The 25,000-nt window shown below is 42.2% G+C and overlaps 1 protein-coding gene and 2 long non-coding RNA genes across 4 annotated transcripts in view; 2 read left to right on the forward strand and 1 right to left on the reverse strand.

Moving 5' to 3' along the window:
* LOC310718459 overlaps positions 1 to 14,060 on the forward strand; it is a 15,790-nt gene extending 1,730 nt beyond the window's left edge. Inside the window, exons 2-3 of the long non-coding RNA XR_014531163.1 lie at positions 12,700 to 12,783; positions 13,984 to 14,060. This is a non-coding gene — a long non-coding RNA (uncharacterized lncRNA). The remainder of the gene's footprint in view (positions 1 to 12,699; positions 12,784 to 13,983) is intronic.
* Positions 12,898 to 25,000, reverse strand: part of gak (cyclin G associated kinase) — a 28,113-nt gene continuing 16,010 nt past the window's right edge. The window contains exons 16-28 of one of the 2 annotated variants that reach the window (XM_083527187.1): positions 19,576 to 19,770; positions 19,346 to 19,463; positions 19,151 to 19,230; positions 18,804 to 18,997; positions 18,471 to 18,635; positions 17,852 to 18,262; positions 16,685 to 16,822; positions 16,391 to 16,531; positions 16,216 to 16,305; positions 15,945 to 16,145; positions 15,699 to 15,850; positions 15,440 to 15,616; positions 12,898 to 14,943 (exon numbers count right to left, since the gene is read on the reverse strand). In XM_083527187.1, the coding sequence (XP_083383313.1) occupies positions 14,842 to 14,943; positions 15,440 to 15,616; positions 15,699 to 15,850; positions 15,945 to 16,145; positions 16,216 to 16,305; positions 16,391 to 16,531; positions 16,685 to 16,822; positions 17,852 to 18,262; positions 18,471 to 18,635; positions 18,804 to 18,997; positions 19,151 to 19,230; positions 19,346 to 19,463; positions 19,576 to 19,770 (2,164 nt within the window). In that variant the 3' untranslated portion in view covers positions 12,898 to 14,841. The remainder of the gene's footprint in view (positions 14,944 to 15,439; positions 15,617 to 15,698; positions 15,851 to 15,944; positions 16,146 to 16,215; positions 16,306 to 16,390; positions 16,532 to 16,684; positions 16,823 to 17,851; positions 18,263 to 18,470; positions 18,636 to 18,803; positions 18,998 to 19,150; positions 19,231 to 19,345; positions 19,464 to 19,575; positions 19,771 to 25,000) is intronic. The other variant, XM_083527188.1, reaches the window with a different exon arrangement.
* LOC310718464 lies at positions 14,894 to 15,304 on the forward strand. Its single transcript, XR_014531168.1, has 2 exons — positions 14,894 to 15,021; positions 15,138 to 15,304. It is a non-coding gene; the product is annotated as an uncharacterized lncRNA (long non-coding RNA).

Raw genomic sequence — 25,000 nt, forward strand, 5'->3', positions numbered from 1 at the left:
TATAGTGAGTGTGTAATGTTTGCGAGTGTGTGATAATAGCGAGTGTGTGATAACAGCAAATGTGTGATAATAGCGAGTGTATGATAATAGCGAGTGTGTGATAACAGCGAGTGTGTGATAACAGCGAGTGTGTGATAACAGCGAGTGTGTGATAACAGCGAGTGTGTGATAACAGCGAGTGTGTGATGACAGCGAGTGTGTGATGACAGCGAGTGTGTGATGACAGCGAGTGTGTGATGACAGCGAGTGTGTGATGACAGCGAGTGTGTGATGACAGCGAGTGTGTGATGACAGCGAGTGTGTGATGACAGCGAGTGTGTGATGACAGCGAGTGTGTGATGACAGCGAGTGTGTGATGACAGCGAGTGTGTGATGACAGCGAGTGTGTGATGACAGCGAGTGTGTGATGTTTGCGAGTGTGTGATTATAGCGAGTGTGTGATTATAGCGAGTGTGTGATTATAGCGAGTGTGTGATTATAGCGAGTGTGTGATTATAGCGAGTGTGTGATTATAGCGAGTGTGTGATTATAGCGAGTGTGTGATGTTTGCGAGTGTGTGATTATAGTGAGTGTGTGATGTTTGCGACGAGTGTGTGATGTTTGCGACGAGTGTGTGATGTTTGCGAGTGTGTGATTATAGTGAGTGTGTGATTATTGCGAGTGTGTGAATATAGTAAATGTATGATTATAGTGAGTGTGTGATGTTTTCAAATGTGTGATTATAGTGAGTGTGTGATGTTTGCGAGTGTGTGATGTTTGCGAGTGTGTGATGTTTGCGAGTGTGTGATGTTTGCGAGTGTGTGATGTTTGCGAGTGTGTGATGTTTGCGAGTGTGTGATGTTTGCGAGTGTGTGATTATAGTGAGTGTGTGATTATAGTGTGTGTGTGATTATAGTGTGTGTGTGATTATAGTGTGTGTGTGATTATAGTGTGTGTGTGTGATTATAGTGTGTGTGTGTGATTATAGTGTGTGTGTGTGATTATAGTGAGTGTGTGTGATTATAGTGAGTGTGTGTGATTATAGTCAGTGTGTGATGTTTGCGAGTGTGTGATGTTTGCGAGTGTGTGATGTTTGCGAGTGTGTGATGTTTGCGAGTGTGTGATGTTTGCGAGTGTGTGATGTTTGCGAGTGTGTGATTGATTATAGTGAGTGTGTGATGTTTGCGAGTGTGTGATGTTTGCGAGTGTGTGATGTTTGCGAGTGTGTGATTATAGCGAGTGTGTGATGTTTGCGAGTGTGTGATTGATTATAGTGAGTGTGTGATGTTTGCGAGTGTGTGATTGATTATAGTGAGTGTGTGATGTTTGCGAGTGTGTGATTATAGTGAGTGTGTCATGTTTGTGTGTGATTATAGTGAGTGTGTGATGTTTGCGTGTGTGATTATAGTGAGTGTGTGATGTTTGCGAGTGTGTGATTATAGTGAGTGTGTCATGTTTGTGTGTGATTATAGTGAGTGTGTGATGTTTGCGTGTGTGATTATAGTGAGTGTGTGATTGATTATAGTGATTATAGTGAGTGTGTGATTATAGTGAGTGTGTAATGTTTGTGAGTGTGTGATTATAGTGAGTGTGTGATTATAGTGATTATAGTGAGTGTGTGATTATAGTGAGTGTGTGATTATAGTGAGTGTGTAATGTTTGTGAGTGTGAATATAGTGAGTGTGTGATTATAGTGATTATAGTGGGTGTGTGATTATAGTGATTATAGTGAGTGTGTGATTATAGTGATTATAGTGAGTGTGTGATTATAGTGAGTGTGTGATGTTTGCGAGTGTGTGATTATAGTGAGTGTGTCATGTTTGTGTGTGATTATAGTGAGTGTGTGATGTTTGCGTGTGTGATTATAGTGAGTGTGTGATTGATTATAGTGATTATAGTGAGTGTGTGATGTTTGCTAGTGAGTGTGTGATGTTTGCGAGTATGTGATTATAGTGAGTGTGTGATTATAGCGAGTGTGTAATGTTTGCGAGTGTGTGATTATAGTGATTATAGTGAGTGTGTGATTATAGTGAGTGTGTAATGTTTGTGAGTGTGTGATTATAGTGAGTGTGTGATTATAGTGATTATAGTGAGTGTGTGATTATAGTGAGTGTGTGATTATAGTGAGTGTGTAATGTTTGTGAGTGTGAATATAGTGAGTGTGTGATTATAGTGATTATAGTGGGTGTGTGATTATAGTGATTATAGTGAGTGTGTGATTATAGTGATTATAGTGAGTGTATGATTATAGTGAGTGTGTGATGTTTGCGTGTGTGATTATAGTGAGTGTGTGATTGATTATAGTGATTATAGTGAGTGTGTGATGTTTGCTAGTGAGTGTGTGATGTTTGCGAGTATGTGATTATAGTGAGTGTGTGATTATAGTGAGTGTGTGATTATGTGATTATAGTGAGTGTGTGATTATAGTGAGTGTGTGATGTTTGCAGGTGTGTGATGTTTGCAGGTGTGTGATGTTTGCAGGTGTGTGATGTTTGCAGGTGTGTGTGATTATAGTGAGTGTGTGATTATAGTGAGTGTGTGTGATTATAGTGAGTGTGTGTGATTATAGTGAGTGTGTGTGATTATAGTGAGTGTGTGATGTTTGCGAGTGTGTGATGTTTGCGAGTGTGTGATGTTTGCGAGTGTGTGATGTTTGCGAGTGTGTGATGTTTGCGAGTGTGTGATGTTTGCGAGTGTGTGATGTTTGCGAGTGTGTGATTATAGCGAGTGTGTGATTATAGCGAGTGTGTGATGTTTGCGAGTGTGTGTGATGTTTGCGAGTGTGTGATGTTTGCGAGTGTGTGATGTTTGCGAGTGTGTGGTGTGATTGCGAGTATCTGATTTATAGTGAGTGTGTGATGTTTGCGAGTGTGTGATGTTTGCGAGTATCTGATTTATAGTGAGTGTGTGATGTTTGCGAGTGTGTGATGTTTGCAGGTGTGTGATGTTTGCGAGTATGTGATTATAGTGAGTGTGTGATGTTTGCGAGTGTGTGATGTTTGCGAGTGTGTGATGTTTGCGAGTGTGTGATTATAGTGAGTGAGTGTGTGATGTTTGTGCGTGTGTGTGATTATAGTGAGTTTGTGCGTGTGTGTGATTATAGTGAGTGTGTGATGTTTGCGAGTGTGTGATGTTTGCGAGTGTGTGGTGTGATTGCGAGTGTGTGATGTTTGCGAGTGTGTGATTATAGCGAGTGTGTGATTATAGCGAGTGTGTGATTATAGCGAGTGTGTGATGTTTGCGAGTGTGTGAGTATAGTGAGTGAGTGATTATGTGATTATAGTGAGTGTGTGATGTTTGCAGGTGTGTGATGTTTGCGAGTGTGTGATTATAGTGAGTGTGTGATTATGTGATTATAGTGAGTGTGTGATTATAGTGAGTGTGTGATGTTTGCGAGTGTGTGATGTTTGCGAGTGTGTGATGTTTGCGAGTGTGTGATGTTTGCGAGTGTGTGAGTATAGTGAGTGTGTGATTGTGATTATAGTGAGTGTGTGATGTTTGCGAGTGTGTGATTATAGTGAGTGTGTGATTATAGTGAGTGTGTAATGTTTGCGAGTGTGTGATTATAGTGAGTGTGTGATTATAGTGAGTGTGTAATGTTTGTGAGTGTGTGATTATAGCGATTGTGTGATTATAGCGAGTGTGTGATTATAGCGAGTGTGTAATGTTTGCGAGTGTGTGATTGTAGCGAGTGTGTGATTATAGTGATTATAGTGAGTGTGTGATTATAGTGATTATAGTGAGTGTGTGATTATAGTGAGTGTGTGATGTTTGTGAGTGTGTGATTATAGTGAGTGTGTGATTATAGTGATTATAGTGAGTGTGTGATGTTTGCGAGTGTGTGATTATAGTGAGTGTGTAATGTTTGTGTGTGATTATAGTGAGTGTGTGATGTTTGCGAGTGTGTGATTATAGTGAGTGTGTGATTGATTATAATGATTATAGTGAGTGTGTGATGTTTGCTAGTGAGTGTGTGATGTTTGCTAGTGAGTGTGTGATGTTTGCGAGTATGTGATTATAGTGAGTGTGTGATTATAGTGAGTGTGTGATTATGTGATTATAGTGAGTGTGTGATTATAGTGAGTGTGTGATTATAGTGAGTGTGTGATTATAGTGAGTGTGTGATTATAGTGAGTGTGTGATTATAGTGAGTGTGTGATGTTTGCGAGTGTGTGATGTTTGCGAGTGTGTGATGTTTGCGAGTGTGTGATTATAGTGAGTGTGTAATGTTTGCGAGTGTGTGATTATAGTGAGTGTGTGATTATAGTGAGTGTGTGATTATAGTGAGTGTGTAATGTTTGTGAGTGTGTGATTATAGCGAGTGTGTGATTATAGCGAGTGTGTAATGTTTGCGAGTGTGTGATTGTAGCTAGTGTGTGATTATAGTGATTATAGTGAGTGTGTGATTATAGTGAGTGTGTAATGTTTGTGTGTGATTATAGTGAGTGTGTGATGTTTGCGAGTGTGTGATTATAGTGAGTGTGTGATTGATTATAGTGATTATAGTGAGTGTGTGATGTTTGCTAGTGAGTGTGTGATGTTTGCTAGTGAGTGTGTGATGTTTGCTAGTGAGTGTGTGATGTTTGCTAGTGAGTGTGTGATGTTTGCTAGTGAGTGTGTGATGTTTGCTAGTGAGTGTGTGATGTTTGCGAGTATGTGATTATAGTGAGTGTGTGATTATGTGATTATAGTGAGTGTGTGATTATAGTGAGTGTGTGATGTTTGCAGGTGTGTGATGTTTGCAGGTGTGTGATGTTTGCAGGTGTGTGATGTTTGCAGGTGTGTGATGTTTGCAGGTGTGTGTGATTATAGTGAGCGTGTGTGATTATAGTGAGCGTGTGTGATTATAGTGAGTGTGTGATGTTTGCGAGTGTGTGATGTTTGCGAGTGTGTGATGTTTGCGAGTGTGTGATGTTGCGAGTGTGTGATGTTGCGAGTGTGTGATGTTTGCGAGTGTGTGATGTTTGCGAGTGTGTGATGTTTGCGAGTGTGTGATGTTTGCGAGTGTGTGATGTTTGCGAGTGTGTGATTTATAGTGAGTGTGTGATGTTTGCGAGTGTGTGAGTATAGTGGGTGTCTGATTATGTGAGTATAGTGAGTGTGTGATTATGTGATTATAGTGAGTGAGTGTGTGATGTTTGTGCGTGTGTGTGATTATAGTAAGTTTGTGCGTGTGTGTGATTATAGTGAGTGTGTGATTATAGTGAGTGTGTGATTATAGTGAGTGTGTGATGTTTGCGAGTGTGTGATGTTTGCGAGTGTGTGGTGTGATTGCGAGTGTGTGATGTTTGCGAGTGTGTGATGTTTGCGAGTGTGTGGTGTGATTGCGAGTGTGTGGTGTGATTGCGAGTGTGTGGTGTGATTGCGAGTGTGTGGTGTGATTGCGAGTGTGTGGTGTGATTGCGAGTGTGTGGTGTGATTGCGAGTGTGTGATGATTGCGAGTGTGTGATGTTTGCCAGTGTGTGATGTTTGCCAGTGTGTGATGTTTGCCAGTGTGTGATGTTTGCCAGTGTGTGATGTTTGCCAGTGTGTGATTATAGCGAGTGTGTGATTATAGCGAGTGTGTGATTATAGCGAGTGTGTGATTATAGCGAGTGTGTGATTATAGCGAGTGTGTGATGTTTGCGAGTATGTGATTTATAGTGAGTGTGTGATGTTTGCGAGTGTGTGAGTATAGTGAGTGAGTGATTATGTGATTATAGTGAGTGTGTGATTATAGCGAGTGTGTGATTATAGCGAGTGTGTGATTATAGCGAGTGTGTGATTATAGCGAGTGTGTGATTATAGCGAGTGTGTGATTATAGCGAGTGTGTGATTATAGCGAGTGTGTGATTATAGCGAGTGTGTGATGTTTGCGAGTGTGTGATGTTTGCGAGTGTGTGATGTTTGCGAGTGTGTGATGTTTGCGAGTGTGTGATGTTTGCGAGTGTGTGATGTTTGCGAGTGTGTGATATTTGCGAGTGTGTGATTTATAGTGAGTGTGTGATGTTTGCGAGTGTGTGAGTATAGTGAGTGAGTGATTATGTGATTATAGTGAGTGTGTGATGTTTGCAGGTGTGTGATGTTTGCGAGTGTGTGATTATAGTGAGTGTGTGATTATGTGATTATAGTGAGTGTGTGATTATAGTGAGTGTGTGATGTTTGCGAGTGTGTGAGTATAGTGAGTGTGTGATTGTGATTATAGTGAGTGTGTGATGTTTGCGAGTGTGTGATATTTGCGAGTGTGTGGTGTTTGCGAGTGTGTGGTGTGATGTTTGCGAGTGTGTGATGTTTGCGAGTGTGTGATGTTTGCGAGTGTGTGAGTATAGTGAGTGAGTGATTATGTGATTATAGTGAGTGTGTGATGTTTGCAGGTGTGTGATGTTTGCGAGTGTGTGTTTATAGTGAGTGTGTGATTATGTGATTATAGTGAGTGTGTGATTATAGTGAGTGTGTGATGTTTGCGAGTGTGTGAGTATAGTGAGTGTGTGATTGTGATTATAGTGAGTGTGTGATGTTTGCAGGTGTGTGATGTTTGCGAGTGTGTGATATTTGCGAGTGTGTGGTGTGATGTTTGCGAGTGTGTGATGTTTGCGAGTGTGTGATGTTTGCGAGTGTGTGATGTTTGCGAGTGTGTGATGTTTGCGAGTGTGTGATGTTTGCGAGTGTGTGATTATAGTGAGTGTGTGATTATAGTGTGTGGTGTGATGTTTGCGAGTGTGTGGTGTGATGTTTGCGAGTGTGTGGTGTGATGTTTGCGAGTGTGTGGTGTGATGTTTGCGAGTGTGTGATTATAGCGAGTGTGTGATTATAGCGAGTGTGTGATTATAGCGAGTGTGTGATTGTGAGTATAGTGAGTGTGTGATTGTGATTATAGTGAGTGTGTGATGTTTGCAGGTGTGTGATGTTTGCGAGTGTGTGATGTTTGCGAGTGTGTGATGTTTGCGAGTGTGTGATGTTTGCGAGTGTGTGAGTATAGTGAGTGTGTGATTGTGATTATAGTGAGTGTGTGATGTTTGCAGGTGTGTGATGTTTGCAGGTGTGTGATGTTTGCGAGTGTGTGATATTTGCGAGTGTGTGGTGTGATTGCGAGTGTGTGGTGTGATTGCGAGTGTGTGATGTTTGCGAGTGTGTGATTATAGTGAGTGTGTGATTATAGTGAGTGTGTGATGTTTGCAGGTGTGTGATGTTTGCGAGTGTGTGATGTTTGCGAGTGTGTGATGTTTGCGAGTGTGTGAGTATAGTGAGTGTGTGATTGTGATTATAGTGAGTGTGTGATGTTTGCAGGTGTGTGATGTTTGCGAGTGTGTGATATTTGCGAGTGTGTGGTGTGATTGCGAGTGTGTGATGTTTGCGAGTGTGTGATGTTTGCGAGTGTGTGATGTTTGCGAGTGTGTGATTATAGTGAGTGTGTGATTATAGTGAGTGTGTGATTATAGTGAGTGTGTGATTATAGTGAGTGTGTGATTATAGTGAGTGTGTGATGTTTGCGAGTGTGTGGTGTGATGTTTGCGAGTGTGTGGTGTGATGTTTGCGAGTGTGTGGTGTGATGTTTGCGAGTGTGTGGTGTGATGTTTGCGAGTGTGTGGTGTGTGATTATAGCGAGTGTGTGATTATAGCGAGTGTGTGATTATAGCGAGTGTGTGATTATAGCGAGTGTGTGATTATAGCGAGTGTGTGATTATAGCGAGTGTGTGATTATAGCGAGTGTGTGATGTTTGCGAGTGTGTGAGTATAGTGAGTGTGTGATTGTGATTATAGTGAGTGTGTGATTATAGCGAGTGTGTGATTATAGCGAGTGTGTGATTATAGCGAGTGTGTGATTATAGCGAGTGTGTGATTATAGCGAGTGTGTGATGTTTGCGAGTGTGTGAGTATAGTGAGTGTGTGATTGTGATTATAGTGAGTGTGTGATGTTTGCAGGTGTGTGATGTTTGCGAGTGTGTGATGTTTGCGAGTGTGTGATGTTTGCGAGTGTGTGATGTTTGCGAGTGTGTGATGTTTGCGAGTGTGTGATGTTTGCGAGTGTGTGATGTTTGCGAGTGTGTGATTATAGTGAGTGTGTGATTATAGTGAGTGTGTGATGTGATTATAGTGAGTGTGTGATGTTTGCAGGTGTGTGATGTTTGCAGGTGTGTGATGTTTGCAGGTGTGTGATGTTTGCGAGTGTGTGATGTTTGCGAGTGTGTGATGTTGCGAGTGTGTGATGTTTGCGAGTGTGTGATTATAGTGAGTGTGTGATTATAGTGAGTGTGTGATTATAGTGTGTGTGTGATTATAGTGAGTGTGTGATGCAGGTGTGTGATGTTTGCGAGTGTGTGATGTTTGCGAGTGTGTGAGTATAGTGAGTGTGTGATTGTGATTATAGTGAGTGTGTGATGTTTGCAGGTGTGTGATATTTGCGAGTGTGTGGTGTGATTGCGAGTGTGTGATGTTTGCGAGTGTGTGATTATAGTGAGTGTGTGATTATAGTGAGTGTGTGATGTTTGCAGGTGTGTGATGTTTGCGAGTGTGTGATGTTTGCGAGTGTGTGATGTTTGCGAGTGTGTGAGTATAGTGAGTGTGTGATTGTGATTATAGTGAGTGTGTGATGTTTGCAGGTGTGTGATGTTTGCGAGTGTGTGATATTTGCGAGTGTGTGGTGTGATTGCGAGTGTGTGATGTTTGCGAGTGTGTGATGTTTGCGAGTGTGTGATTATAGTGAGTGTGTGATTATAGTGAGTGTGTGATTATAGTGAGTGTGTGATTATAGTGAGTGTGTGATTATAGTGAGTGTGTGATGTTTGCGAGTGTGTGGTGTGATGTTTGCGAGTGTGTGGTGTGATGTTTGCGAGTGTGTGGTGTGATGTTTGCGAGTGTGTGGTGTGATGTTTGCGAGTGTGTGGTGTGATGTTTGCGAGTGTGTGGTGTGTGATTATAGCGAGTGTGTGATTATAGCGAGTGTGTGATTATAGCGAGTGTGTGATGTTTGCGAGTGTGTGATTATAGTGAGTGTGTGATTATAGTGAGTGTGTGATGTTTGCAGGTGTGTGATGTTTGCGAGTGTGTGATGTTTGCGAGTGTGTGATGTTTGCGAGTGTGTGATGTTTGCGAGTGTGTGATGTTTGCGAGTGTGTGATTATAGTGAGTGTGTGATTATAGTGAGTGTGTGATGTGATTATAGTGAGTGTGTGATGTTTGCAGGTGTGTGATGTTTGCAGGTGTGTGATGTTTGCGAGTGTGTGATGTTTGCGAGTGTGTGATGTTTGCGAGTGTGTGATGTTTGCGAGTGTGTGATGTTTGCGAGTGTGTGATTATAGTGAGTGTGTGATTATAGTGAGTGTGTGATTATAGTGAGTGTGTGATTATAGTGAGTGTGTGATTATAGTGAGTGTGTGATGTTTGCGAGTGTGTGATGTTTGCGAGTGTGTGATGTTTGCGAGTGTGTGATGTTTGCGAGTGTGTGATGTTTGCGAGTGTGTGATTATAGCGAGTGTGTGATGTTTGCGAGTGTGTGATGTTTGCGAGTGTGTGATGTTGTTTGCGAGTGTGTAATGTTTGCGAGTGTGTGATGTTTGCGAGTGTGTGAGTATAGTGAGTGTGTGATGTTTGCGAGTGTGTGAGTATAGTGAGTGTGTGATTATGTGATTATAGTGAGTGTGTGATGTTTGCAGGTGTGTGATGTTTGCGAGTATGTGATTATAGTGAGTGTGTGATGTTTGCGAGTGTGTGATTATAGTGAGTGTGTGATGTTTGCGAGTGTGTGATGTTTGCGAGTGTGTGATGTTTGCGAGTGTGTGATTATAGTGAGTGTGTGATTATAGTGAGTGTGTGATTATAGTGAGTGTGTGATTATAGTGAGTGTGTGATGTTTGCGAGTGTGTGATGTTTGCGAGTATGTGATTATAGTGAGTGAGTGTGTGATGTTTGTGCGTGTGTGTGATTATAGTGAGTTTGTGTGTGATGTTTGTGCGTGTGTGTGATGTTTGCGAGTGTGTGATGTTTGCGAGTGTGTGATGTTTGCGAGTGTGTGATGTTTGCGAGTGTGTGATTGTAGTGAGTGTGTGATTGTAGTGAGTGTGTGATTGTAGTGAGTGTGTGATTATGTGATTGTAGTGAGTGTGTGATTGTAGTGAGTGTGTGATGTTTGCGAGTGTGTGATGTTTGCGAGTGTGTGATTATTAGGGGTGGCACGGTACATCGAAAAACACCCAAACCGTTTGGTTCGCTTGTCTCGGTTCGGTTTGGTTCGACGCATGCGCAGTGTAGCCCCGTGCTCAGTTTCGCCTCAGACAGTTTCGTGTGAACATACTTATAAATGGTAAAAGTTGAGTAAGGAGTGCTGCAGAAATGGCAGGTGGAGGAGAATGAAGGCTGCACGGAGTTGGCGGATGCGCCCGCATCGTTCAAAACCGGTGTGTGGGAACATTTTTAATGTTACTTACGATGACAACGGAAATAAAACAGTAGATAGAACTGCGACTGTGTGCAAGCATTGTGCAAAATGCATTCAATATGCTAATGGAAACACTTCTAATATAACAGTTCATTTGAGAAGACATCACGCCAATATGTCCGCAGCATTTAAGCAGCCTCTCAGTGATCAGTCGGACAGGGCAATAGCCATAACTAATGCATTGGGGATGTTTATAGCAAAAGATATGCAACCGTGCAGCGTGAATGAGTGTGAAGGATTTCGTCAGCTGATGAATGTGCTCGAGCCGCGGTTTAATATTCCCTCTCGCCGACCCTTTTTTTTTTTTTGCTAAATAAAGGAAAAGCATGTCATCATCAGTGTCTTCTCTCTTGCTGTATCAAAATCTTACCTAGCTTTTACTCAGAGATGCTCCCAATAATGTGCTTAATAAAGCTAATAAGCTATATATCAAATGCTGAAGGAAATTTCTGGAGTGTTGAAGATTAAAAGAAAAAATAACAAGAACCGAACAGAACCGAAAACCGTGACCCTAAAACCGTGATACGAACCGAACCATGGGTTTTGTGAACCGTGCCACCCCTAGTGATTATAGTGAGTGTGTAATTTTTGTGTGTGATCATAGTGAGTGTGTAATGTTTGTATGTTTGTGATTATAGTGAGTGTGTGATTATAGCGAGTGTGTAATGTTTGCGAGTGTGTGATGTTGCGAGTTTGTAAGTGTGTGATTATAGTGAGTTTGTGATTTATAGTAAGTTTGTGTGTGATTATAGTGAGTGTGTGATGTTTGTGAGTGTGTGATTATAGTGTGTGTGATTTATAGTTAGTTTGCGAGTGTGTGATTATAGTGAGTGTGTGATGTTTGTGCGTGTGTGTGATTATAGTGAGTGTGTGATGTTTGTGCGTGTGTGTGATTATAGTGAGTGTGTGATGTTTGTGCGTGTGTGTGATTATAGCGAGTGAGTGTGTGATGTTTGTGCGTGTGTGTGATTATAGCGAGTGAGTGTGTGATGTTTGTGCGTGTGTGTGATTATAGCGAGTGAGTGTGTGATGTTTGTGCGTGTGTGTGATTATAGCGAGTGAGTGTGTGATGTTTGTGCGTGTGTGTGATTATAGCGAGTGAGTGTGTGATGTTTGTGCGTGTGTGTGATTATAGTGAGTGTGTGTGATTTGTATAAATGTGAAGGTGTATTAGTAGGACTGTTATTAGTGGGAAATAAACACCTCAGATCTCAGCTTCGAAGTGTGATACAGTACATTTCTGTGTATGTCTGGACGCCACTGACCTACAATGTGAATTTGAAGAAAAACCAGTAGGGGTTTCCCTTTGATGCTCCTGGACACAAAGTCAGATCCATGAAGGTTGTTGGTGTGAAAGGTAGTTGGTGTGAAAGATATAAACCAAAAAACTGTAGATCATCGACCTCATCACTATTCTCAGTAATGCTCCTGTATCTGAAGAATCACTAATGCCCACAGCTCTAACAGCAGGGCAGTGACCAGTAAAGGTCTGGTGTAGAACCTCCTTGATTATCCTTGAGATCAAGACATGCAGGAGTGCAGGTTTGGTCTGAATATCACACACCAAAGCTGAGACCTGGAGTTTTAAGTTCCAGATAATTGCAAAAAAAAAAAACAGTTTTAATGCAGAAAATGCTGATCATAGAGCGTCAGATCTCAGCTTTAGAGAGTGATGAACTTTTTATAGGAAAATTCTTCAAGTTCATAATGTAGATCAGAGAAGGTCTACACAAAAATGTACTTAGTTTGGCTCCATCACTCTCCTGAGCTGAGATCTGAGACTCCAAATCCACATAGTTCAATGTTAAAAATGCTGTGAATTTGATGTCAGATCTCATCTTTGGAGTGTGTTGGAGTGTGTTAGAGTAAAAGTAAGTGCACCCCTGTGTATGTCTTGCCCCCTTTAGAATCTCAGTGATTTTGGTAAAAATCTGAAAATGTCAAAAGTTTAATCCAAAAATGAAGTTAGGGTGACGAAGCATTTAGTGTGTCTTCAGGTAAAAAAGTTCATCATTGTGAATTTGGGGAAAAGCAGAAAAAGTAAAAAAAAAATTTCACCCATTTTTGGAATTTCTTCTTATTCACAGACATCAAGACGTACATGAGCACAGGTTTGTTCTGAATATCACACTTAAAAGCGAGAGATGAGGTTCTGATTCCAGCACATTTTATGAGTCGGTGTGTGTTACAGAGTTTAATATGAAGGGTGACGGACCTGAGGCAGCCTTCCTGCAGTGTGTAGTGCTGGAACGTGTGTGTGTGTGTGAGATGCAGTTAGATTATAAACACATTTATCTGTGTGTAGATAGTGATGTGGAGGAGAAACATCTGCACAGAAGGAACCAGTGTTCTGGAAGCTGGGAGATGAGCAGGACCAAGAGACCAGCAGGTGAGAACCAGATATCAAACGTCATGTTTATGAACACGTGACGGAGGAAAACCACCACACTGCGGGTCCAGGTGGGTTATTTTTCTTAAAGAAATGAGGCGTCAGTCTGAGCTCTGGGTTTGATTGTGGTTAATTTTTTATTCAGTCCAAAAGAAGAAGAGCAGGCGGATCATGTACAGCACTCTGTAGTCAGACTGATTTAAGAAAATAACAGGAAATGAAAAGATCTGATGCCCTGAAGGACTTTAACATCTCTGGAAATTAACAAAAAGAATCAAGAGGCATTTCTTTTACCAAAATAGAGCATTACTTTACAGAGTTCAGTTCCTCCACATGATGGACAGATAATGAAGAACAGCACACTGATGAGCACTGAGTGAAATCCTCCTCCTCCTCCTGCATTTCGAACACGATCACGTGACCTGCGTCTGTGAGCGACTCGAACCAGCAGGAAGCTCAATAACCACGTTCTCATTTCATACTGAAACGGTGTTTAGTGTCCTTCGAGATCCTCGCTCGCACTCACTTAGAGGGTTTTTAGACTGAAGCACGAATTAATAACGAACGAATCGACCTCGTCTCTGCTGTAAGAACGGCGTCTAGACGACCAGACGTGCGGAACACTTCTTTTTTTGCTTTAATGCCAATCATAGAGTAGACGTCACTGAGTCCGAGGTGGAGTCCGATGACGTCTACTTCTCCCTGTGATTGATCCGATTTGGTATAAATAGTGCAAAATACTAAAGTGAGGAGGACGGAGCTCAACCTTCATGTCTCCAAAAAAAAAAAAGTTTCCATCGGTAACTGTGGTGTGTGACGTGAGAAAACGTGTGAAAGGCATGTGACTAGACGACGAGGCTTTTTTTTTTTTTTTTATTCGCTGCTCAATGTTCATTTGAAGATGTGTGGCCTGATGCTGCCAGATGTTCCAGGTGTGTTCCTGCTGGTTTAGTGCTCCCTGTTTAACACCGTCAATCACACATCTCTACACGTCCTGAACACGTCCCTCAGCATCACCACCGCCTTCTCTCCATGCGCGCACACACACACACAACCAACAGTCTTCTGATAGAAATGGGTTCAAAAATGAGTAAAAAAAAAAAAAAGTGATCAACCTTCATTTTCTCTCACACACACACACACACACACACACACACACACACACACACAGGTTCATATTTTACATTTGGTCTTTTACAGGACAGAAGGAAAGGCGAGGAAGATGAGGGAGGCAGCAGGATGTGAGGTGTGATGGGTGAAGGACACACAGATGGCTGGTAATCCACATTTACTGTAGGAAACACAGTGGAGTCGATCACAAGTTCTGATCATTTTACCCACAGCCCTGGTTTTGTTCTTTTCAGCACTTCAGTCTGTGCGTCTGACAAACGAGGAGGAAAAAAACAAGTGAATAAAAGGAGGATGAAGGAGGTAAAGAGCTCGGTCCACTGCAGCTGATAATAAGAACTTTATATAAAGCACATTCACATGTGAAGATGCTTTGGAATGGATTTTAGTGACACACACACTCGTCATTTCTCTCCTCAGGTGTGAAATCAGCAGCCTGCGTGCAGCCTCACGTACAATAAATAGGACAACACCGAGACGCTGCACCTCATTCAGAGCGACACACACACACACACACACACACACACACACACACGTGATATGCTGATCGGTGATAAGTAACGAGTAACAAATACCAGAAAGAGACGACAGAGATATAAGATAAAAAAAAAAAAAACAACACAAAAATCAAGTGACATTTTTTCTCTCGCTTTTGTTCCCTTCGCCATTACACACACACACACACACACACACACACACACACACGGTGTGAGAGCGGATGAGAATCTCCTCGTCCAACTGTGTGTCCTTTCACTGAGAGACAGACAGGTCCATTCCTCAGTCCGTCTCTCTGGCTGTATAAAGGCATGTTGGGTTTAGAGGTGTGTGTTTATTCAGCTCCTTCTTTCTCTCCAGCAGGTTTCCATCAATCACTCCATCACCCCTCACTGCTTTCTCCGAGAGAGAGAGAGAAGTGTTTGGGGCCGTCGCTCAGAACATCGCTTTAGATCCCTGGTTCTCGAATTCGGACCAGGCGTCGTTTAGCTCCATGAAGATCATCTTGGCGTACTGCTCGTACGGCTTCCCCGCAGCCTGGATAACAACAACAACAACAACCGCGCGGGGTCAGTGAGGAACAGCGCGGGGTCAGTGAGGAACAGCGCGGGGTCAGTGAGGAACAGCGCGGGGTCAGTGAGGAACAGCGCGGGGTCAGTGAGGAACAGCGCGGGGTCAGTGAGGAACAGCGCGGGGTCAGTGAGGAACAGCGCGGGGTCAGTGAGGAACAGCGCGGGGTCAGTGAGGAACGCTGGAACACCCCTGTCCTGTTCTTTGCTTTCACACTTGGTTTCCTCCTCAATTGCCAGCACATTTTTAATCAGATCAGCAGTAAAGACCTTCATTGACCTTCATCCACATCATCTCTGAGATCATTAAAAAAAAAACTCTCGACCAATTGGGTGTGAAGTTGTGAGGAGAAAAAGCCAATCAGTTTTCTGATCTAAATCTAGTTCTAAGTTCTAAGTGTGAAAGCAATGACATTAATACATTACTGTGTGTGTGTGTGTGTGTGTGTGTGTGGGGGAGAGACCTTGTCAGGATGGACGATGAGTGCTGCCTTCCTGTAGAACTTCTTCACCTGGTCAGGTGTGAGCAGGTCGGCCATGCTGGGGGGTTTCCAGCGCGTCTCTCCCTCCCACAGCACCATGTGTAACGTGGAGAGCAGAGCACGGATGTTCCTCTCCTTCCCCTCGATCCAGTCCAAAATCTAACACACACACAGCACTGTCATGTACACACACTTGGGCCACTGCTTAAAGCCTGGTGGAGGAACCTGTGTGTGTGTGTACCTGTAGTTTGAGAGGATCCATATCTCTACTCAGTTCCTGTCTCCTCATCTCAGCGATGGTGCGAGCTCCTCCCTTTCTATCCGGTCTCGACCCGAATCCCTGAGTACATAACAAATCCTCAAAATCATCCTCCTTCACTTTGGGCTTCGGACCTGAGAACACACACATACACACACACACGCTGCATCATAGTCTCCCTGTGTAGTTGTGTGCATAAGAGAGAGCTTTTGTGGTGTGTGTGTTTACCGAATCCCGGCCCCCTGATCCCTCGCTCTTCTCGTCCTCCAATCACACTAAAGTTTAGGCTGTAGTTGGGCTTTGCTGATTGGGTAGTGTTGGGTTTGGGGGCAGAGCTTGGAGGTGCCCAGGGTTTATTAGAGGTTCGAGATGAGGCTTGCTGCTGCATCTTTGATGGTCCAGTAGGGGGTGCTGCTTTAAATCCAGAGCCTAAAACACACACACACACTTAAATACAGATATTTCTTTATTTGTGTGTGTTTGTGTAGGTGATTCTGACCTGGCAGAGTGGAGCCCAAGTTACCGAGATCAGCGAAGGGGTCAAAGCTCTGAGACTTTGCCTTTGAGAAGGGTGAGGACACACCTGGAGCTAACACACACACACACACACACACAATCACTAAACACCAAACTCCAGCTGCACCAATTTTGTGATTGATCAGCTGATTGGTTACCAGAGAAAGCAGGTTTATTAGCTTTAGCAGACATGCTAGCAGCAGTGCTGGAGGTCCCAGAGGTCCAGCTCTCCCAACCACCCAGTAAATCAGGCTGACTCGCTGATGAGGTCATCTTGGGCACATCCCCTGTTAGCTTATCTATTCAATTACACCAATTAGCATTAAGATCAAGTCTAATTAACTACACACACAACCCAAATCAACAGGAATCAGCTTAGCCAATCAGGCTTTAGGAGGAGGTCATGTGACTGAGAGGTGCTGGCGTGATTACAAAGGAAGGTTGGGTCTTACTGAGGTTGAAGAGACTGGAGTTGGTGGCAGGAGGTGGAGCTTTAAAGCCGCTGCTCTCTGAACTTAGCAGGTCATCAAACAGGCCTGATCCAGCCGTGACCCCTGACCCCACACCAAACGGGTCAAACAGGTCATCCACTGTCCAGAGGGGGAGGGGGGGAAGAAGAAGAAGAAGGGAGGGAGGGAGGGAAGAAGAAGAAGGGAGGGAGGGAGGGAAGAAGAAGGGAGGGAGGGAGGGAAGAAGAAGGGAGGGAGGGAGGGAAGAAGAAGAAGGGAGGGAGGGAGGGAAGAAGAAGAAGGGAGGGAGGGAGGGAAGAAGAAGAAGGGAGGGAGGGAGGGGAAGAAGAAGGGAGGGAGGGAGGGGAAGAAGAAGGGAGGGAGGGAGGGGAAGAAGAAGGGAGGGAGGGAGGGGAAGAAGAAGGGAGGGAGGGAGGGGAAGAAGAAGGGAGGGAGGGAGGGGAAGAAGAAGGGAGGGAGGGAGGGGAAGAAGGGAGGGAGGGAGGGAGGGGAAGAAGAAGGGAGGGAGGGGAAGAAGAAGGGAGGGAGGGGAAGAAGAAGGGAGGGAGGGGAAGAAGAAGGGAGGGAGGGGAAGAAGAAGGGAGGGAGGGGAAGAAGAAGGGAGGGAGGGAGGGAGGGGAAGAAGAAGGGAGGGAGGGAGGGAGGGGAAGAAGGGAGGGAGGGAGGGAGGGGAAGAAGGGAGGGAGGGGAAGAAGGGAGGGAGGGAGGGAGGGGAAGAAGAAGGGAGGGAGGGGAAGAAGAAGGGAGGGAGGGGAAGAAGAAGGGAGGGAGGGAGGGAGGGGAAGAAGGGAGGGAGGGAGGGAGGGGAAGAAGAAGGGAGGGAGGGAGGGAGGGGAAGAAGGGAGGGAGGGAGGGAGGGGAAGAAGGGAGGGAGGGAGGGAGGGGAAGAAGGGAGGGAGGGAGGGAGGGGAAGAAGGGAGGGAGGGAGGGAGGGGAAGAAGGGAGGGAGGGAGGGAGGGGAAGAAGGGAGGGAGGGAGGGAGGGGGGGAAGAAGGGAGGGAGGGAGGGAGGGGAAGAAGAAGGGAGGGAGGGAGGGAGGGGAAGAAGGGAGGGAGGGAGGGAGGGGAAGAAGAAGGGAGGGAGAACATCATAAAGAACTTGTGGCACTGATTGAAGGATTACTACACAACGTGCAATATAGTGTCGTACCTGTGGAGGCAGTAGAAGTGGGGGCAGACGAGGCAGCTGTAGTCTGGCTAGACGCGTTACTAAAGAACAGGTCCTCTGTGTCCCCGGTATGGGAGGGGCCTGGGGCGGAGCCAAACAGGTCATTCAGCAAATCACTGTTACTGGAGCAACTCTTCATTCCTGTATCCGTGGTAACGGTGGGAGGGCAGGGGTCAGAGTGCAGGCCCAGTAGGTCCTCAGTGTCAGGCTGAGGGTCAGAGGTGGTGAAGTGGGCCTCAAACAGGGGTTCGCTGGCATCGCGGGAAAGGGCTCCCTCTGCAGGGGTGGAGTAGGAGACGGACTCCTCGCCCGATTCGCCGCCGATGCTCAGGTCGTCCTGCTCGTCCATTGGTCCAGACACCATGTCAGAGTGATGGTGTGACCTGCCCATGTCTGACCAACAGAAAGGTTACAGGAAAATAAAAAAAAACATGACGTCAAACAAAAGGCTAGAAGAAGCTGGAACATCAAAGCAGGATGAACTGACCAGTGAGGTGGGATGGGATTGGTGTTAGATGATCAGTGAGATAAAAAGCATTAATAGTGATAAGATGTGGAGGGAGATCAGTGAGATGAAAGGTGTGAGACGAGAGCAGCGTACCCTCCCAGTCCAGCGTCTGGAAGAAGTTGTTAGCGTTGGAGTCTGTGCTGGTGTTGGGAGGTGATGGAGACTCAGTGTGCTGTTCTTCAGGAGAATGATCTGGCTCCACACAGCCCGAGTCGTAGAACGCTGTAGAACCGGGCTGCCGAGGAAGTTCTGGTTTCCCTATGGGAACACAAATGGAAAACAAATATATACACGGTTTTGGTCCAATCAGATTTGACCCTTACTGCAAGCACACGTGACGTCCTGATCTTCTGAGAATCTCAACACATGGTCCAGCAATGTGCACAAGACCTGCTGAAACACTCTGGAGGATGCTGATTCTCTCACCAAACTTGGCCAGGATCTCCTGCTGCTCATCTCTGCTGGAGAACAGGATCTTGGGATTGAGGCCTTTAGTGGAGAAGTTCTCCCAGGGTGGATTCTTGTGTGCGGGGCGATCACGAGGCTCCACCTCCACATCCAGATTCACCTGGAACAGGTCAGGGTATTTCTCCTGGATGTCACATGCGTCCAGGTCATACCTGTGTGAACACACACACCATTTATTAAACATTATAATGTTGAATTATTTATTCTGTATTTTGTAATAATTTCTATTACAGTAAACAAACACACACACACACACACACACACACACGTGTATGATGTAAGATCAGTTTTTATCCCTCACTCACTTGGCGAATTTGACGGTTGTGGCATTGCGTGGAACAAATCCGGTGTGGAACTGGATCTGGAACATCTTCATAGAGGCCATCTACACCACACACACACACAAATATACATTAACACACCACACACACACTTCCTACAATAACACCACTCTGGAGACGAGACTGTGTGTGTGTATGTGTGTGTGTGTGTGTGTATACCTTGGCCTGCAGGCGTCCTCCGAGTGTGGCGCGAGCGTGGTAGATGACAACCAGCACGTCTCCCTGCACCAACACGTTGAGGGGAATCTCAGCCCTGCCATCCTCCATCTTAAAATCCCTGTACACACAAACACACACACACTCTTTCATCATCATCACTGTATTAGAAAATCCAGACTATCCAAACCATCATCTCTCAGCTAAAAAAGAGTGAAGATCATGTGACTCACCTCATCCTGTCGTATTCCTGGGAGGTGGTGGCGACTCGCTCGTCTCCTACGTAGACCTCACAGAAGGGCCTGCAGCCGTTCCTCTGCTTGTTGAAGAGTGGCACAGGGGTCATGATGATGGAGCGCAGCATTATGGGCTTGCTGTGGGGTATTATGGGCTCCTCTGCCATCATGTCACACATGTACTCAATATACCTGCAATCAATAATCAATAAACACCTTCTCAATATACCTGCAATAAATAAACACCTACTCAATATACCTGCAATCAATAATCAATAAACACCTTCTCAATATACCTGCACTCAATAAACACCTACTCAATATACCTGCAATCAATAATCAATAAACACCTACTCAATATACCTGCACTCAATAAACACCTACTCAATATACCTGCACTCAATAAACACCTACTCAATATACCTGCAATAAATAAACACCTACTCAATATACCTGCAATCACTAATTAATAAACACCTACTCAATATACCTGCGATCACTAATCAATAAACACCTACTCAATATACCTGCAATCAATAATCAATAAACACCTACTCAATATACCTGCACTCAATAAACACCTACTCAATATACCTGCACTCAATAAACCTGCAATCAATAATCAACTACTCAATATACCTGCACTCAATAAACACCTACTCAATATACCTGCGATCACTAATCAATAAACACCTACTCAATATACCTGCAATAAATAAACACCTACTCAATATACCTGCAATCAATAATCAATAAACACCTACTCAATATACCTGCAATCAATAATCAATAAACACCTACTCAATATACCTGCACTCAATAATCAATAAACACCTACTCAATATACCTGCACTCAATAAACACCTACTCAATATACCTGCACTCAATAAACACCTACTCAATATACCTGCAATAAATAAACACCTACTCAATATACCTGCAATCACTAATTAATAAACACCTACTCAATATACCTGCGATCACTAATCAATAAACACCTACTCAATATACCTGCAATCAATAATCAATAAACACCTACTCAATATACCTGCACTCAATAAACACCTACTCAATATACCTGCACTCAATAAACCTGCAATCAATAATCAACTACTCAATATACCTGCACTCAATAAACACCTACTCAATATACCTGCGATCACTAATCAATAAACACCTACTCAATATACCTGCAATCAATAATCAATAAACACCTACTCAATATACCTGCACTCAATAAACACCTACTCAATATACCTGCACTCAATAAACCTGCAATCAATAATCAATAAACACCTACTCAATATACCTGCACTCAATAAACACCTACTCAATATACCTGCGATCACTAATCAATAAACACCTACTCAATATACCTGCAATCAATAATCAATAAACACCTACTCAATATACCTGCAATCAATAAACACCTACTCAATATACCTGCAATCAATAAACACCTTCTCAATATACCTGCAATCAATAATCAATAAACACCTACTCAATATACCTGCAACCAATGAACACCTCCTCAATATACCTGCAATCAATAATCAATAAACACCTACTCAATATACCTGCAATCAATAATCAATAAACACCTCCGTAATATACCTGCAATCAATAAACACCTCCTCAATATACCTGCAATCAATAATCAATAAACACCGACTCAATATACCTGCAATCAATAAACACCGACTCAATATACCTGCAACCAATAAACACCTACTCAATATACCTGCAACCAATAATCAATAAACACCTACTCAATATACCTGCAACCAATAATCAATAAACACCTACTCAATATACCTGCAACCAATAATCAATAAACACCTACTCAATATACCTGCAACCAATAATCAATAAACACCTACTCAATATACCTGCAACCAATAATCAATAAACACCTACTCAATATACCTGCAACCAATAAACACCTACTCAATATACCTGCAACCAATAAACACCTACTCAATATACCTGCAACCAATAAACACCTACTCAATATACCTGCAATCAATAAACACCTACTCAATATACCAGCAATCAATAATCAATAAACACCTACTCAATATACCAGCAATCAATAATCAATAAACACCTACTCAATATACCCGCAATCAATAATCAATAAACACCTACTCAATATACCTGCAATCAATAAACACCTACTCAATATACCTGCAACCAATAAACACCTACTCAATATACCTGCAACCAATAATCAATAAACACCTACTCAATATACCTGCAATCAATAAACACCTACTCAATATACCAGCAATCAATAATCAATAAACACCTACTCAATATACCTGCAATCAATAATCAATAAACACCTATTTAATATACCTGCAACCAATAAACACCTACTCAATATACCTGCAATCAATAAACACCTACTCAACATACCTGCAACCAATAAACACCTACTCAATATACCTGCAATCAATAAACACCTACTCAATATACCTGCAATCAATAAACACCTACTCAATATACCTGCAACCAATAAACACCTACTCAATATACCCACAATTAATAATCAATAAACACCTACTCAATATACCTGCAACCAATAAACACCTACTCAATATACCTGCAATCAATAAACACCTACTCAATATACCTGCAACCAATAATCAATAAACACCTACTCAATATACCCGCAATCAATAATCAATAAACACCTACTCAATATACCTGCAATCAATAATCAATAAACACCTACTCAATATACCTGCAATCAATAAACACCTACTCAATATACCTGCAACCAATAATCAATAAACACCTACTCAATATACCTGCAGCCAATAATCAATAAACACCTACTCAATATACCTGCAATCAATAATCAATAAACACCTACTCAATATACCTGCAATCAATAAACACCTTCTCAATATACCTGCAATCAATAATCAATAAACACCTACTCAATATACCTGCAATCAATAATCAATAAACACCTCCTTAATATACCTGCAATCAATAAACACCTCCTCAATATACCTGCAATCAATAATCAATAAACACCGACTCAATATACCTGCAATCAATAAACACCGACTCAATATACCTGCAACCAATAAACACCTACTCAATATACCTGCAACCAATAATCAATAAACACCTACTCAATATACCTGCAACCAATAATCAATAAACACCTACTCAATATGCCTGCAACCAATAATCAATAAACACCTACTCAATATACCTGCAACCAATAAACACCTACTCAATATACCTGCAACCAATAAACACCTACTCAATATACCTGCAACCAATAAACACCTACTCAATATACCTGCAACCAATAAACACCTACTCAATATACCTGCAACCAATAAACACCTACTCAATATACCTGCAACCAATAAACACCTACTCAATATACCTGCAATCAATGAACACCTACTCAATATACCAGCAATCAATAATCAATAAACACCTACTCAATATACCCGCAATCAATAATCAATAAACACCTACTCAATATACCTGCAATCAATAAACACCTACTCAATATACCTGCAATCAATAAACACCTACTCAATATACCTGCAACCAATAAACACCTACTCAATATACCTGCAACCAATAAACACCTACTCAATATACCTGCAATCAATAAACACCTACTCAATATACCAGCAATCAATAATCAATAAACACCTACTCAATATACCCGCAATCAATAATCAATAAACACCTACTCAATATACCTGCAACCAATAAACACCTACTCAATATACCTGCAATCAATAAACACCTACTCAATATACCAGCAACCAATAAACACCTACTCAATATACCTGCAATCAATAAACACCTACTCAATATACCAGCAATCAATAATCAATAAACACCTACTCAATATACCCACAATTAATAATCAATAAACACCTACTCAATATACCTGCAACCAATAAACACCTACTCAATATACCTGCAATCAATAAACACCTACTCAATATACCTGCAACCAATAATCAATAAACACCTACTCAATATACCTGCAATCAATAAACACCTACTCAATATACCTGCAACCAATAATCAATAAATACCTACTCAATATACCCACAATCAATAATCAATAAACACCTACTCAATATACCTGCAATCAATAATCAATAAACACCTACTCAATATACCTGCAATCAATAAACACCTACTCAATATACCTGCAACCAATAATCAATAAACACCTACTCAATATACCTGCAGCCAATAATCAATAAACACCTACTCAATATACCTGCAATCAATAAACACCTACTCAATATACCTGCAATCAATAAACACCTACTCAATATACCTGCAATCAATAAACACCTACTCAATATACCTGCAATCAATAAACACCTTCTCAATATACCTGCAATCAATAATCAATAAACACCTACTCAATATACCTGCAACCAATGAACACCTCCTCAATATACCTGCAATCAATAATCAATAAACACCTACTCAATATACCTGCAATCAATAATCAATAAACACCTCCTTAATATACCTGCAATCAATAAACACCTCCTCAATATACCTGCAATCAATAATCAATAAACACCGACTCAATATACCTGCAATCAATAAACACCGACTCAATATACCTGCAACCAATAAACACCTACTCAATATACCTGCAACCAATAATCAATAAACACCTACTCAATATACCTGCAACCAATAATCAATAAACACCTACTCAATATACCTGCAATCAATAATCAATAAACACCTACTCAATATACCTGCAATCAATAATCAATAAACACCTACTCAATATACCTGCAATCAATAAACAACTACTCAATATACCTGCAATCAATAAACACCTACTCAATATACCTGCAACCAATAAACACCTACTCAATATACCTGCAATCAATAAACACCTACTCAATATACCAGCAATCAATAATCAATAAACACCTACTCAATATACCCACAATTAATAATCAATAAACACCTACTCAATATACCTGCAACCAATAAACACCTACTCAATATGCCTGCAATCAATAAACACCTACTCAATATACCTGCAACCAATAATCAATAAACACCTACTCAATATACCTGCAATCAATAAACACCTACTCAATATACCTGCAACCAATAATCAATAAACACCTACTCAATATACCCACAATCAATAATCAATAAACACCTACTCAATATACCTGCAATCAATAATCAATAAACACCTACTCAATATACCTGCAATCAATAAACACCTACTCAATATACCTGCAACCAATAATCAATAAACACCTACTCAATATACCTGCAATCAATAAACACCTACTCAATATACCTGCAATCAATAAACACCTACTCAATATACCTGCAATCACTAATCAATAAACACCTACTCAATATACCTGCAATCAATAAACAC

This window comes from Silurus aristotelis, assembly GCF_946808225.1.
Source record: "Silurus aristotelis genome assembly, chromosome: 23".
Classification (NCBI taxonomy): domain Eukaryota; kingdom Metazoa; phylum Chordata; class Actinopteri; order Siluriformes; family Siluridae; genus Silurus; species Silurus aristotelis.